Source organism: Alosa sapidissima, chromosome 12, assembly GCF_018492685.1.
Source record: "Alosa sapidissima isolate fAloSap1 chromosome 12, fAloSap1.pri, whole genome shotgun sequence".
Taxonomy (NCBI): domain Eukaryota; kingdom Metazoa; phylum Chordata; class Actinopteri; order Clupeiformes; family Clupeidae; genus Alosa; species Alosa sapidissima.
The window spans coordinates 19,195,361-19,208,423 of NC_055968.1; the positions used below are offsets into that span (position 1 = coordinate 19,195,361).

Below are 13,063 nucleotides of genomic sequence, written 5' to 3' on the forward strand. Positions count from 1 at the left end.
CGATATAAAATACACGATGATAAATATCAAATTCAATACCAAAACACTATTATTTACACGATTACTCCTGAAATAACTATTACCTGCACATTCAAACTGCACATTCTATAACTGCACATGCAAGCGCCTCATGCTTAATCACCCACTATGTGGATACTGTTTTAGACTTGATTTAGATTTAGTGTTATTTAGTAGGCTATAATTTGTATTTTAGTATATTCTTTATCTTCTACTGTCCTTATTGCTTGGTTGTGTTTTTTATATTATATACTTTTAATTACTTTTTCTGCTGTTAGTGAATGTTGTGTGTGATGTCCGTATGCTACTGAGACCTTTAACTTCCCCTTGGGGATCAATAAAGTATCTATCTATCTATTCACTATATAAAAATCACTGGAGGAAAGGGTTCACGTGCTGTCGCCGGTTGGAAATTGCTATATATCATTCAGTGAGGCACGGTGGTTTATGGGATGATCAGTTCCTTCGCTCAGAAATGAAAATATGTACACAGTCTTGTACCTTTGACTTTTTTGAGATTTTCTCTTCGTTTTTTCTCTCAAAAATGATATGTTATGCTTATGAGTTACGCCGTAGCTGGTTAGCCTAAGACATGCACCAAAACTCTAGATACGGATTTTTCCAAAACGTCAATGGGAGACATGAATGGGAAACTTACTTCCGGCACCTAAGCTCTCTCGGACGAGGGATGGGACTGTGATGCTCTATAGGTGTTTAGTACTTTCTTTTACTGTCTATGGTTTAGTAGCACCTCACAATTTATCCACGGCCAAATCCTCGGGGAAATGCCTGGAGAGCCAAGTTTGGGGTGCCCAGAGGGACTAGGCGAAAATAATGAAAAACATTTTTTACCAATATTAGCTTTTGAAATGTCTAACTGAGGATTTTAGGGGCGCTGAATCTATCCCAACCATTAGTTTTGAGTAAAAATGACTCCGAGTCCATAAAAAATCATACAGGCTAAAGTGGTTTTATTACAAAACAAAATAAGGCTCTGAAGGTATACTTCTCAGCAATGTGTAATTAAAGATTCATGTTAAAGCGTAACTCTCGCCAAAATGCATCCTAGGGTGTTTTTTCGCTTAAAAGCATAATTACGTCCGAAGCGCCACTTTTAAACTTGTAGTGTTGTCGTTTTCGGGTGAAATGGCATTTTGAATGGGGATCTCCTATAGGGGCACTACTGTTTTCATACACCTTTCTTTTAGTAAACTCTGTGTACACCAACAATGTTCTCAATGCTCGAGTGCATGTAGAGACACTGATGATAGCCTACTTCGATCAAAGTTTCATGTTGTGTCAAGCCGTCTTAGTGTTTGAAAAATAGCGATTTGGACGCAATGTATCAAAATAGTAGTGCCCTAGGGTTCCCATTCAAAAGGCAATTTCACCTGAAAACGACAATGTACAAGCTTAAAAGTGGCGCTTCGGACATACTTATGCTTTTAGGTGAAAGTTTTACTCGGGTACATTCACAAAATCACCATCGATGCATTTTGACGAGAGTTACGCTTTAAAAGAGAGTGCTATGTGTTGGTGTTTTTCCCGAGAGGTGGCTGAGTGGGTGGCGTAGCCTACTTTCCCCACTGTGACTGCAGTTTTGTCTTCCTTTTGTGAGTTGTGTGGCATGTGTACCCGTCTGCCTTTCTTCCTCTTTCTCTGCAACTGAAGGGCTGCATTCCGTTGGCATCACTGATGAAAATATGGCAAAATATTAAAGGACGTGTGAGGACTAAGTCAGCAGGACAATTCAAAATCTCAAGGCCGACACGTAAGGTAGCCTAACAGCCTATTCCTAGTATCTTTCCTATTCAGCCAGGAGACTTGGGCCATGTGCCCTTTCTTGTTTGATGTAGCTACAATTAAAACTTTGAAACACACTTAAGAATAAAACAATAAAATAGATCATTTGTAGGCTATATAGGCGGACCCTTACAGTAGTGGCTAATGTCAGCTTGTTTCTGGTGAACAGTTGCCACAAGACATTTTCACATAACAAACAGTTCCGGTTTAACTTTTGGCAATGTTGCAGCAAATTTGCACCTGTCGTATGCAACATGTCGTATGCAAATTAGGTTTGTCACCAGAAGTTCACTGGAAGTTTGCCATTATTGGCAGCCTGACGAGCCAGATGCGTCTAGATTTCTAGGCTATTATTGGTGAACTGTGGTGGCAAATCACTGCCGAACATTTACTACTAGTGCAAACTTCTCATTGTTGCCAGAACTTTGCTGGAAGTTTGCTTCTGGTGGCCAACATTGGAAAACTTATGGCAATATTTTCTAGTGAACTCATTTGATTCCCACAAATGTGTAGGCTAGCCCTAGCCCTGGCATATTTTCCACACAAAACGCACAAATAGCCTAAAGCACAAAATAACCTTGATGTTTCATCCACTTCTGTGATTTTACCTTTGAGTTGTTGATAGGCGTGTAGGTGTTAAGTGGAGGTTTGAGTGGAGTTCACAAAAGAACAAATTTAAAATTTGTTAATTTTATTGCACAAATGCAAACATTTTTTTTTACTACAAAGCACATTGTCTTATTTCCAGGGATGTAGTGGTAAAAAAAGAGGTGGGTAAACTATAAATTATGTGATCAGGCCTAACCACATCGCTATAGGCTACCATTTGATGGTAGGCCTTTCACTGGGTGTTCTCTAATAGGCCACACACAATCACTATTCATTTCCTACATTAATCAAAGTTCATTGTTAACTCCAGAAGGAATAAATATGGTTGAAGTCTATGCAGTTTATTAATAAAGAGAGAACGGAAATGTCAGGATTAAGTCTGTCAGAATGGTCTAATCACCTAAACTATATGAAATATAGACAAACTACCTATAATGAAATATAACAATTTATTTAGCATGCATTAAGTGTGTAGGAGTGCAGTCTGAATGCTAGCCTACACCTTTATATCAATTGACCTAAGTCTCTGTGCCATTCGAAATGGGCAAAGGCAGGGGGGACTCCACCTCTATGGTAGCCCTTCAGAGTAAACTTTCCCAGTTATTTCACCAAGGACTTTATTATGTCTGAGATGTGAAGCCATGTAGCATCACTCATACAGCGGTGCTCAAAAAAATAGCAGTGCCTTTAGAAAAATTAGTAAATGTCAAAATTCTTCAAACAAATTGTACTTTAATGAACACAGATGCATTGGGGACACAGTACATTCTATTCCAAAGCAAAACAATTGGGCATGATATTTCATAGAAAGTCAGAAATGGCATGTTCAAAAAAATAGCAGCGTTGCCATCTTTCCTTGGAAACTAAAAAATGTACTGTACAAACTAAAATTCTTGATAAGTGAACTTGGCTGAGTATCCTAAACTAATATTTTGTTGCAAAACCACCGTTTCTGATAACTGCTTCACATCTGTGGTGCATGGAGTCAACCAACCTCTGGCATCGTTCAACAGGTATTGCAGCCCAGGTTAATTGTACTGTATTCCACAATTCCTCTGTGTTTCTTGGTTTTGCCTCATGCACTGTACTTTTTATGTCAGCCCACAAGTTTTCTATGGGATTAAGGTCCGGGGATTGTGCTGGCCACTCCATCAGTTGAATCCTGTTCATCTGGAACCATGCCTTTGCTCGCTTGCTGGTGTGTTTCGGGTCATTATCTTGTTGAAAGGTCCACCTCAAAGGCATTTCCTCTTCAGCATATGGCAGCATGACCTCTTCCAGTATCCTGATGTACTCGAACTGATCCATGATCCCTGGTATGCGGTAAATAGGACCAACACCGTAGTAGGAGAAACATCCCCATATCATGATGCTTGCACCACCATGCTTAATTGTCTTCACTGAGTACTGTGGCTTGAATTTGGTGTTTGCAGGGCGTCTGACATACTGTCTGTGACCCTTAGACCCAAAAAGAACAATCTTGCTTTCATCAGTCCACAAAATGTTATGCCATTTCTTCTCAGGCCAGTCAATGTGCTCTTTGGCAAATTCTAACCGCTTCTGCACATGTCTTTTCTTTAGCAATGGAACTTTGCGGGGGCTTCTTGCTGGTAGGTTGACTTCACAAAGACGTCTTCGGATTGTACCAGTACTCACAGTCAACTGAAGGTCTTCCTTGATCCTCTTGGAGCCGATCATTGGCTGAGTCTTTGCCAGTTTGGCTATTCTTCTATCCATTTGAGGAGTTGTCTTTCTTTTTCTTCCACGTTTTTCTGTTTTTTGCTCCCATTTCAATGCATTGGAGATCATTTTAGCTGAACAGCCAATCACTTTCTGTACCTCTTTGTATGTTTTCCCCTCTTTTATCAATGTTTTGATTAAGAAACGCTCATCTTTTGAACAGTGTCTTGAACGACCCATTTTCCTTGTTTTTTCAGGACAAATGCACAGCCAGCATGCCAGTTGCCTTGCTCCTTAAATAAGGATTACCTGTTAACACCCTTTTTTCCCAGAATGCCCTCCCTAATTGACGCCCACCCTAATTGAACTCACCACTGCTATTTTTTTGAACACCCCCCTTTCAGTTAATCATTCAATTTCACAGAATCCGCAGTATGCATGGATGGCCTGTTGGGTTTGTTGGTTTTCTATACCTTTATTTTATCCCCCAGAAACTTATCTGGGGTGTAGAGGTTGAAATTTTAACAAAAACAGTGATTTTTCTTGCTGCTGTTGAGGCACTGCTATTATTTTGAGCACAACTGTATATCATATCATATAGAATGATTTTGTACCCAAGATTGTATTTTATTGATGGGGTAATTATGGCATATGGTATAAATTAAAGTAGGCTAAACTTTTACATCGCAAACGCGGTTTCCCCTCATTGATTAATATTTTTTATAGTATATTAGCTGAACCATAGACTGTATAGTCTATGAGCTGAACACGCTTGTCACTAGGCTATAGCTTTCAGTGGCTTAGTGGGGTTGTAGGCCTACATAGACTATTATAAAAGATAATGAATTCATTACCTGTACCAAAACACATTTGTATTCAAACATCAAGTCTGCCTCACAATAGTCATTGTGAAAAAAAAAAAAAACAATGACTGCGTATACAGTGCAAATCAGACCTTTCAGAATAAGGATAATAGCCTAACGCTAATAACAAGCCTTGCCAAAACTATGGGTCATTAAGTAAGAATACAAAATAATTGTTAGATTAAGTAGATTTAGGCTATGTTAAAACGACATCGGGGACATTAGGCCGAACGTATTTTTTTTGCACTAGGGTTACACACATGACGCCTCCCCTCCGTGAGAAACACCAAACTCTCTTCTACACACTTTGCAGAATGCTTTCATCTCGTCGCTTAAAGGTGCCATGTGTAATGTCTGTCAAAAAATCTATTCATACTCCACATTCTATAAAAGATGGGGCAGTATACCTCCAGAAAGTGAGTTGGTCTACCCCAGAGTAACAACCGAGACACGTGTATTGCAGTTTGGCTGGCGGTTATGTTGCCCACATACCGCCTCCCATGGCCGAAACTGGTATTATGACACCTGTCGGGCTGTGGCTAGTAATTTAGCATGCTAATTCAGGTTGATATCTCTGCAGCACTATACCTTGTCATTTTTTCAATGACATCATCGCCCTTATTTCTTCTCATTCTTTTGATGCGTGTATCTTATTTTTTGGATATTTTTACTTCAATTCTTACACATGGCACCCCGGCTTACCCCGGTGCCCATTTAGGCCTTCAAAGTATCATGGTTAAGTTTTACAAACGTTTCACTGAGGTTAGGTTGTGGCCGCCCCTATACCTGAAGTGTCTGTAGAGCCACATGAACGTCAGCAAATAAATCAAATAAAAATGTGTTGCCTAATTGTGTATCATTTTGTCCAGCCTATTCTTTTAAGAATTCAGTTCATGAAACACAGGCATTGAAACGCACACTGCAATGGGCAGGAGAAGTATAACGTGTCCATATTTTACACAAAATTTGCGCACAGGGAGAGTCAAAACTCTTAGACTTATAGGCTATTAACGTTAATGTTACTGACATGTAAACATAGGTTTGATGTTTTTTTGATACTTTATTTCCTAATTCTCGCGTTGGGTGCTTCTCCTGTGGCGCAACAGGGTAATGCCTATGCATTGCTTTTTCACGCAGTCGACATAGGTTCAGTCCTCCCCATCACACGTTTTTTATTATTTATTTATGTATTTATTTAGTTTTAGACCAGCAACGCTTCCTCAATTTAGGCTACAGATACTAGGTGGCTACAGAGAGCATGACCAGCAGTCAGTGAAATGTTTGAAAACCATGGTAGGCTACTTTGAAGACCTACTGGCTTGGGCAACTGCTGTAGCAAGACAACACCATCAGCCGTGTTAACTTGCTACAATCATTACCTGACTTCTTCTAATTGTAGCCTATAGAGTAGGCCTAAGTCAAGTAAATTTCACTATGACTTATCAGCTGGTTCGTGGCGCAAGTACGTAGATGAATGGTTATCATGTAAAGGGTTTTATTTAGGAAGCAGGTTCGATACCCACGTGGAGTTATTATTAGGCTGTTTAGGTATTTGTTTTTTGGTGGCATATTTATGGTCCAGTGCATAGCGTAGGCCTACTAGAGACCATTTTGACATTTAAATATGTCATGCATAGTTGTATTTGTTCGTCTCCAGTTTCCACCAGAAAGTGACAAATCTGCAAGCGGCCACATCTGTCAAAGAAACGTCACCAACGCAGCCAGTTAACATGGTAGTTGCCATGTAACACTGGTACATCAGCCAAGGAATGAATCAAAATGAGCTAAAATCAGTGCATATTCGCGCCTAATTATAGAAAGTCAAAAAAGAAACAAAGTAGCCGGGGCTGCATCCAGACACTTAGCTGCCGTTGGGATTGCATGCAGTCGACTCAACCTCTCTACGGACAGTTTTTAATGTTTATCAGAAAATAACTACTCAGTATTCTGATTAAGTATAATTTTCGGGACAATTAGGGCAGGATTCGGGACAACTGCTTGGATATCGGGACTGTCCCGAATTTTTCGGGACGTCTGGTCACCCTAGGCTTAGATGCCAAAAAATGCATGAGATAACAACCAGTTATCTTATCTATTACATCCTGAATTTTACTTTGTACTAGCTAATGGGGGAACATTAGTGACTTGCAAATTCGAGCCTGTATAATACATTCACAATATGGTTAAATTTAAATTGAAAGAGCAGCAAGTTAAGTCACATGATTGTAGCATCCACCCCCTGATGCCTCTTCTGGACCTGTAGTTTTATGAAGTGCACACAGTCAAGCAAAAAATAATTACAGGATAGGTTTAGAACTACCCTTCCCACAATGCAATATAAAGGTTTTGCCAGATCCACGAGATTCATGATCAGGGCAGGACTGGTGGATGCATCTTTGGAAGTTAGCAGACAGGTAGGATGCGGTCATAAACTTAAACGGAAACAAATTGTATCTTTAAGTCTTTGCTGTGTGACTTTATCCTGTTGTCTCCCGATACACCATTTGCTGGTTGGTTTGATCATATTTAATGGGACTGAAATCCTCTTTAAACGTTGTTGAATTATGTTAGCCTGAATAGTTGTCGCTAGCAAGTAGGCTAAGTAAAAGCGCTAAGTTCACTGTCAAAGGTAGTCGCCAAAACAACTGCATTCATTTTAGGTTTGTGCGCATTTTGAAGGGACAAATTAGCCTTTTCAAGTAACGTCTTTTTAGGAGATTATAAAGAAAAACAATGATGTTGTCCGCAGAGGCTCAACTTCAGGTTCACCATTTCAGAGACTTTTGTATCCATTGATTGGGTAGCTAACGTTAACGTTCTGTGTTTCAGTTCCCTCAGACAAGATTCAGTTTCCTTGAAGACCACGGATTCTTATTTTACGCTGAATATATAACATTGCAATGTATCTCTTACTTTTACAGATACTTTTACCCTTGAAGACTGAACAAAAATAATGACAGGTAAGAACATCACATTTGCATGATGTGGTTGGACTGTAACATTTGTGATATGAACTCACAACTGACCCTGTCATATGGTTGGCTGTCTAGTAGCAAGCAGTGGGAAGTGGAACCCTGTTGTGACCTTCATAATGGCACATATCCATATCGTTGTTTTTTGTTTTGTATCCAGCCTCTAACAATAAAACAAAAGTGTTTTTTTGTGTTGATTCGGCTTTGTCCAGCTGAAATGTAGAGAAGGGGTCACATCACATCCTGTGTGCTATAGCAAAAAAGGCACAGGCGAATGACTACTGATAATTAAATGACAACAATGAACCAAGTTTATTTAATAGCTAAGACATTTATTGGTGTACTAAAATTGATTGTCTTAATTTCATGTAACAGTCAAAGTAAAAAAAAAAAAAAAGTGTGCGGTGACAAGTTTTCATATTATATATTATTGAACCAATTCTCAACCAGTTATACTGAATTAGAGAGATTACATTTTTTGATTGCTTTGATGGACATATTTTCATCCTATTTGCCCTTCACAACTGTATTTTTTTTCTCAGAGAGAGTCAACAACTTCCCACCTTTACCTCAATTTTTCCGCATAAAACCTTGCTTCTATCAGGATGTGGAAGAGGAGATTCCACCAACACATCGTCAGTTAGTGCGCAGAGTGTACAACCTGTGGATATGTAAGTAATATCTTTTGAAGAAATCATTATGACACCATCATAAGCAAGATACCATATCTACCTCTTCGGACTTTTTTTCTGTGCTTATGCAGTATACTCCATCACGCTTTGTGTGAATGTGGTGTCCTGCATTGCGTGGTGGGCAGGAGGAGGCGGCGCGGTCAACTTTGGATTCGCGCTACTATGGCTCATCCTCTTCAGTCCCTGCAGCTACACATGCTGGTTTAGGCCACTCTACAAGGCCTTCCGGTAAGGGTTAGCCCGGATCTGGGCATAACAGACAGGCACGTAACTGAAGCGTTTTGTTAGTGGAGCATATGCTGCAACTATTACTGTAGTTCCCATTATAATCAATGGAACTGGCTACACCAGATGTGACAAAAAATGACCAAATTCTAACTTCTAAAACTATTTTTACGCTCTGCAAATGGAACACTTCAATTGCACGCTTGGCTGTAAGATCACACCATGAAATCTGATTTCGAACATGCAATGCCATTGAAACCTGGCTTAGATTCTAACTTGCCATCGCTCTGTTTTTGTAGGGCCGACAGCTCCTTCAACTTTATGATGTTCTTCTTCATCTTCTTCCTTCAGTGTGTCCTTGCCCTCATTCAGAGCATTGGAATTGTAGGCTGGGGAGCCTGGTGAGTGTATTGAGGAAGGATTTATATTAGCAATGTAATAACTCAATAAATCTAGTGCTGTGATGTCAGTGGATGTCCCTCAATATGGTTGTGATTCAGATATGTTGAAGACAAGGATTAGTGTTATTCATTTAACTTAATGTTAGAATGAATTCAGATATGTGATGATACATTAGTAGGTAAATCTGATAGCTGTTCACTCTGATCGCTTTATCTCTCTTGTCATATTTACCAGTGGTTGGATAGCCACAGTGTTGTTCTTCAGCACTAATGTGGGCTCTGCTGTGATCATGCTGTTCTCAGCAATTCTCTTCACTGTCGTTACTGTTCTCATGGGACTGGTGCTGATCCGGGTGAGTCCAGAACACACTCACGCATCTATACAAATATCAGTTAAAGGTGTGGTCCGCAATTCTAATCTCATACACTTATCCCACACAGAGTGGGATATGCTATGAAGCAAGATTAGTAGGTTAAGCAAGGTATGTTGCACCAAAAGCCAGGTTTTGCAATGACATGAAGGTGGCTCTTTTAATCTGACTAGATCACATGGTAAGTCATGTTGCAAATATAATCTGCTGCAGCGCGGGTTATGTTCGAGGTAAGAGCTCAAAAGGTTTAAGCATTGCCTACTGACCAATCAACTAGCTTGGACAATGGAGTAGCCATGCTATAGTAGACTATCGTTTAAGTTCCTGTTATCTAGTGCACGATAGGAAACAATTTAAAGGAATCTAGTTGCAGTCTTGTAATCAGTGACCCTGCAAGATCCCTATTCATTGCAAAATCATAGTCTTTGACTAGTCTGTGTCTGTGACTTCTCGATGAAAAACTCGATGACTTGTTTTTTGATGTGAGATGGTCTGACACTAGTCTTTCAAAAACAAATTCCAAATCTTTGCAAAGTCTTTCAGTGTAAGGAGGGCTTAACTTGCAAATATGGATGGCTCTACTTTTATACTAAAACATAATGTTTGGCTACACAGATGATGTATCTGACAACTCAAAGAAAAAATTAACAGCAGTCTGCAAGGTGTGCAGTGCGCAAATTAGCGACATAACCACCACCATGTCGATTTTCATCCATCAGAAGTTAATCGTGTTAGAAACCTAATGTCAAGTTTGAGGCATGATGTTTAGTGAACAAAATATTAGGTTAAAATGTGTGAAATGGCAAAGTGAAACATTTTCTTAAATTTAATCTATGCTAGCAAAAATGTTGGCAATGTAATCTAAAGTAAGCGCCTCTCTTTCTTCCTCCCTCTTCCCACGTCCCTGTCCCATTCGTTACAGCCTAGTAGTAACAACAGTCAGTAACTAAACTGCCAGCAATCAGCATAGAAAAGTTTCAGCTTACTTCACGTTAGGCTTATGTATAATATATAGCGTTGAGGGTCCTAAACCCTTCTAAAACCCAATGTTGCGCTGTCAGGTTTGTCAGTTTGGCAGTGACATCGACGGCAGCGTTTAATTGGTTGATTAGTTAATTTTTTCAACATTATTGGGTCCTTGGAGATGACAGGTGTAACTTTTCAAACATGATTTGATGTATTGAGGCATATTGAAACAATAATAGGCTATTTTATAATAGGTCTACTTGAAATACATTTATTCGTATACATTTCATCCTATTTTATTAACCGTTCAGATGTATGTGGCTTGAATGCAATGCCTATTTGTTTGTTGCAAATAAAACTCTAGCAGTTCAGTTGCTTGTGACTTGCACATGTGTAACTTACTCCCACCTCTGCCATTACCTCTTATCGCTAGTGCAGGGTTTGTTCAGCCAGCTTACACAAAGAAAGTCTCATTACTGTATGTATAACTTGCGTACACCCCTCAGGCTCTGTAACTAGAAAATAAACATAATAGCTCGTACTTTTGCAAAATCAAAATAGAATTGTGGACTGCATCTATATGAAAACATTTTGGAAACTGGAGTTGATTTCCCCTCAGAGGACAGAAGATACATCTCAATGTGCATTGCACACTTTTACAACACATTACACCATCTAATGTCTGTGGAATAGGTACCTGCAAACTTTCAAGCTGTGTGCAAGTTATCTGAATCATGTCAGAAAAAAAAAAACCACCCAACGCAGCCATTTTCCCCACTATCACTTTCTTGAACAAATATCATTGTCAAATGTTAGATATTTCTGACTGAAGGTGACCACACCTCTTGCGTGTCTGCTCCAGGTCCACCGGCTGTACCGTGGGGGAGGGGGCAGCATGGCTCGTGCCCAGGAGGAGTGGAGCTCCGGGGCCTGGAAGTCTGCGCCAGTCAGGGAAGCGGGCTTTAATGCCGTCGCGGAGTCAGGTGCAAGCTTTCCTCAGTATCCCACTTCTGTGCCAAGCTACCCAGACAACAGACCATGGTGATAATCTGAAATGGACAGTAGATGGCGCTCTTGCCAATGCACCATCTCACACACTCCTCCCTTGCATGAGCGACATGGGGAGTCGAGTCTTGCTTATATCATCTTGTTTACATAGAAAGCCGTATTGGATTGACTGGATAGGATCTATCTTTGATGGAAAAACTGAAATGTTGATGATTTATAAAACAAAACACTAGCCAGACAGCACAGTTTAAGGTGACCTGTACAGATATATTAAGTTTCATGTTGATATTTATATTACTTTGATAAAGCAAATGAAGTAATAGGTCTATGGATTTCATACAATAGTAATTTACCCATCTGTAATGGCAGCCTTTTGTTTTTATCGTTTGTAGAATAAGTCTGGTTAAATACCCTAAATATTTTTGATCACCTTCAGCAATCCATATATTGGATGAAATGAAACAGATGCACGTCTTAAGAGAGACAATGAATAGACTGGTTTTAATGTTGGGGCAATTATCTCTTGCCCACTTACCAGTTCAGAGGATTTCAAAAATATGATGTGAGGGGGTTATTTTGTGTTTAAACTGATGTTATGATAAAAGCACCTTCAGCACTGTCATCTGACAGCTGCTGGAGAGTGACTTGTCTGTGCATTGACAAATTGACATGGAATTGACCAAGCTTGGCCTTATTTCTGTTTGCTGTACTGCAGAGCTAGAAAATGATTTGCTTCACTGCTGCCTCTTTAGCTACAAAGCTATGTGCCTGACCACGCTTAGATGCCTATTCCAAAATGTAACTACATTTTGCAATGTTTATTTTGTCTGTCATAGTTTTATGATGGGAATGGCAGTTTTATGAACTGTTCTTACATACTTGTGTGTGTGTGTGAGAGAGAGAGACAGACAGAGTGTGTGTGCGAGTGTTATCCATTTCATAGCGTTGTGTTTACAGTGTGGCTCAGCATCAGCCACATATTTTCACAATGATGTTTTTATTTGCATTTATTTTTTGTTTTCTGCTCAATTTAAATTTACCATGGCAGTTTAATACTCTTTCCACTTGTCTGTTAAAATGCAATGGTAATCAGCATTTGATGTGATGATTGCATTTTTTCCTGCAATGACTTGACTAATAATTGACATTTCAATAAACATTCCTTTTCAAATCAAATTAAGCACAGAGGCCCGTCCTTGTGAATCTACATCACACCTGTTTTCCTGAAAGCACACAAAGATGAATCAAGGGACTTTCACCAGCCAGTTACACATAAGAGGCCACACAGTTGCAGTCACTCACAGTAGGGAATCTAAATGGTTTTACTTGATCACATCTGCACAGGGAGGTCACGTTAAACCTAAACACAGGCATGTCTTGGATTTCATAAGCTTTACCGCCACAGAGGGGTATTCCATCAACCTCGGCAGCGCTTAACAGAAATAGCCTGGCTTT

General features: G+C 39.6%; 1 protein-coding gene across 3 annotated transcripts; it reads left to right on the top strand.

The window, feature by feature from the left end:
• The first annotated feature begins 1,626 nt into the window (after positions 1-1,626).
• On the top strand, positions 1,627-12,784 carry scamp4 (secretory carrier membrane protein 4). 3 transcript variants are annotated; one of them, XM_042057970.1, is made up of 7 exons: positions 1,627-1,794; positions 7,895-7,933; positions 8,488-8,616; positions 8,709-8,865; positions 9,162-9,263; positions 9,499-9,616; positions 11,463-12,784. In XM_042057970.1, the coding sequence occupies exons 2-7, from the start codon at positions 7,927-7,929 to the stop codon at positions 11,643-11,645; spliced, it is 696 nt and encodes a 231-aa protein (XP_041913904.1). In that variant the 5' UTR covers positions 1,627-1,794; positions 7,895-7,926; the 3' UTR covers positions 11,646-12,784. The 3 variants fall into 3 exon arrangements, with proteins under 3 accessions (XP_041913904.1, XP_041913901.1, XP_041913902.1); XM_042057967.1 differs by lacking the exon at positions 1,627-1,794 and adding an exon at positions 7,222-7,387; XM_042057968.1 differs by lacking the exon at positions 1,627-1,794 and adding an exon at positions 7,371-7,483.
• Positions 12,785-13,063: the final 279 nt, after the last annotated feature.

Coding starts and splice junctions, on each gene's coding strand:
- scamp4 (XM_042057970.1), top strand. Junction 8,866..9,161: donor CCACTCTACAAGGCCTTCCG/GTAAGGGTTAGC, acceptor CTGTTTTTGTAG/GGCCGACAGCTCCTTCAACT. Junction 9,264..9,498: donor ATTGTAGGCTGGGGAGCCTG/GTGAGTGTATTG, acceptor CATATTTACCAG/TGGTTGGATAGCCACAGTGT.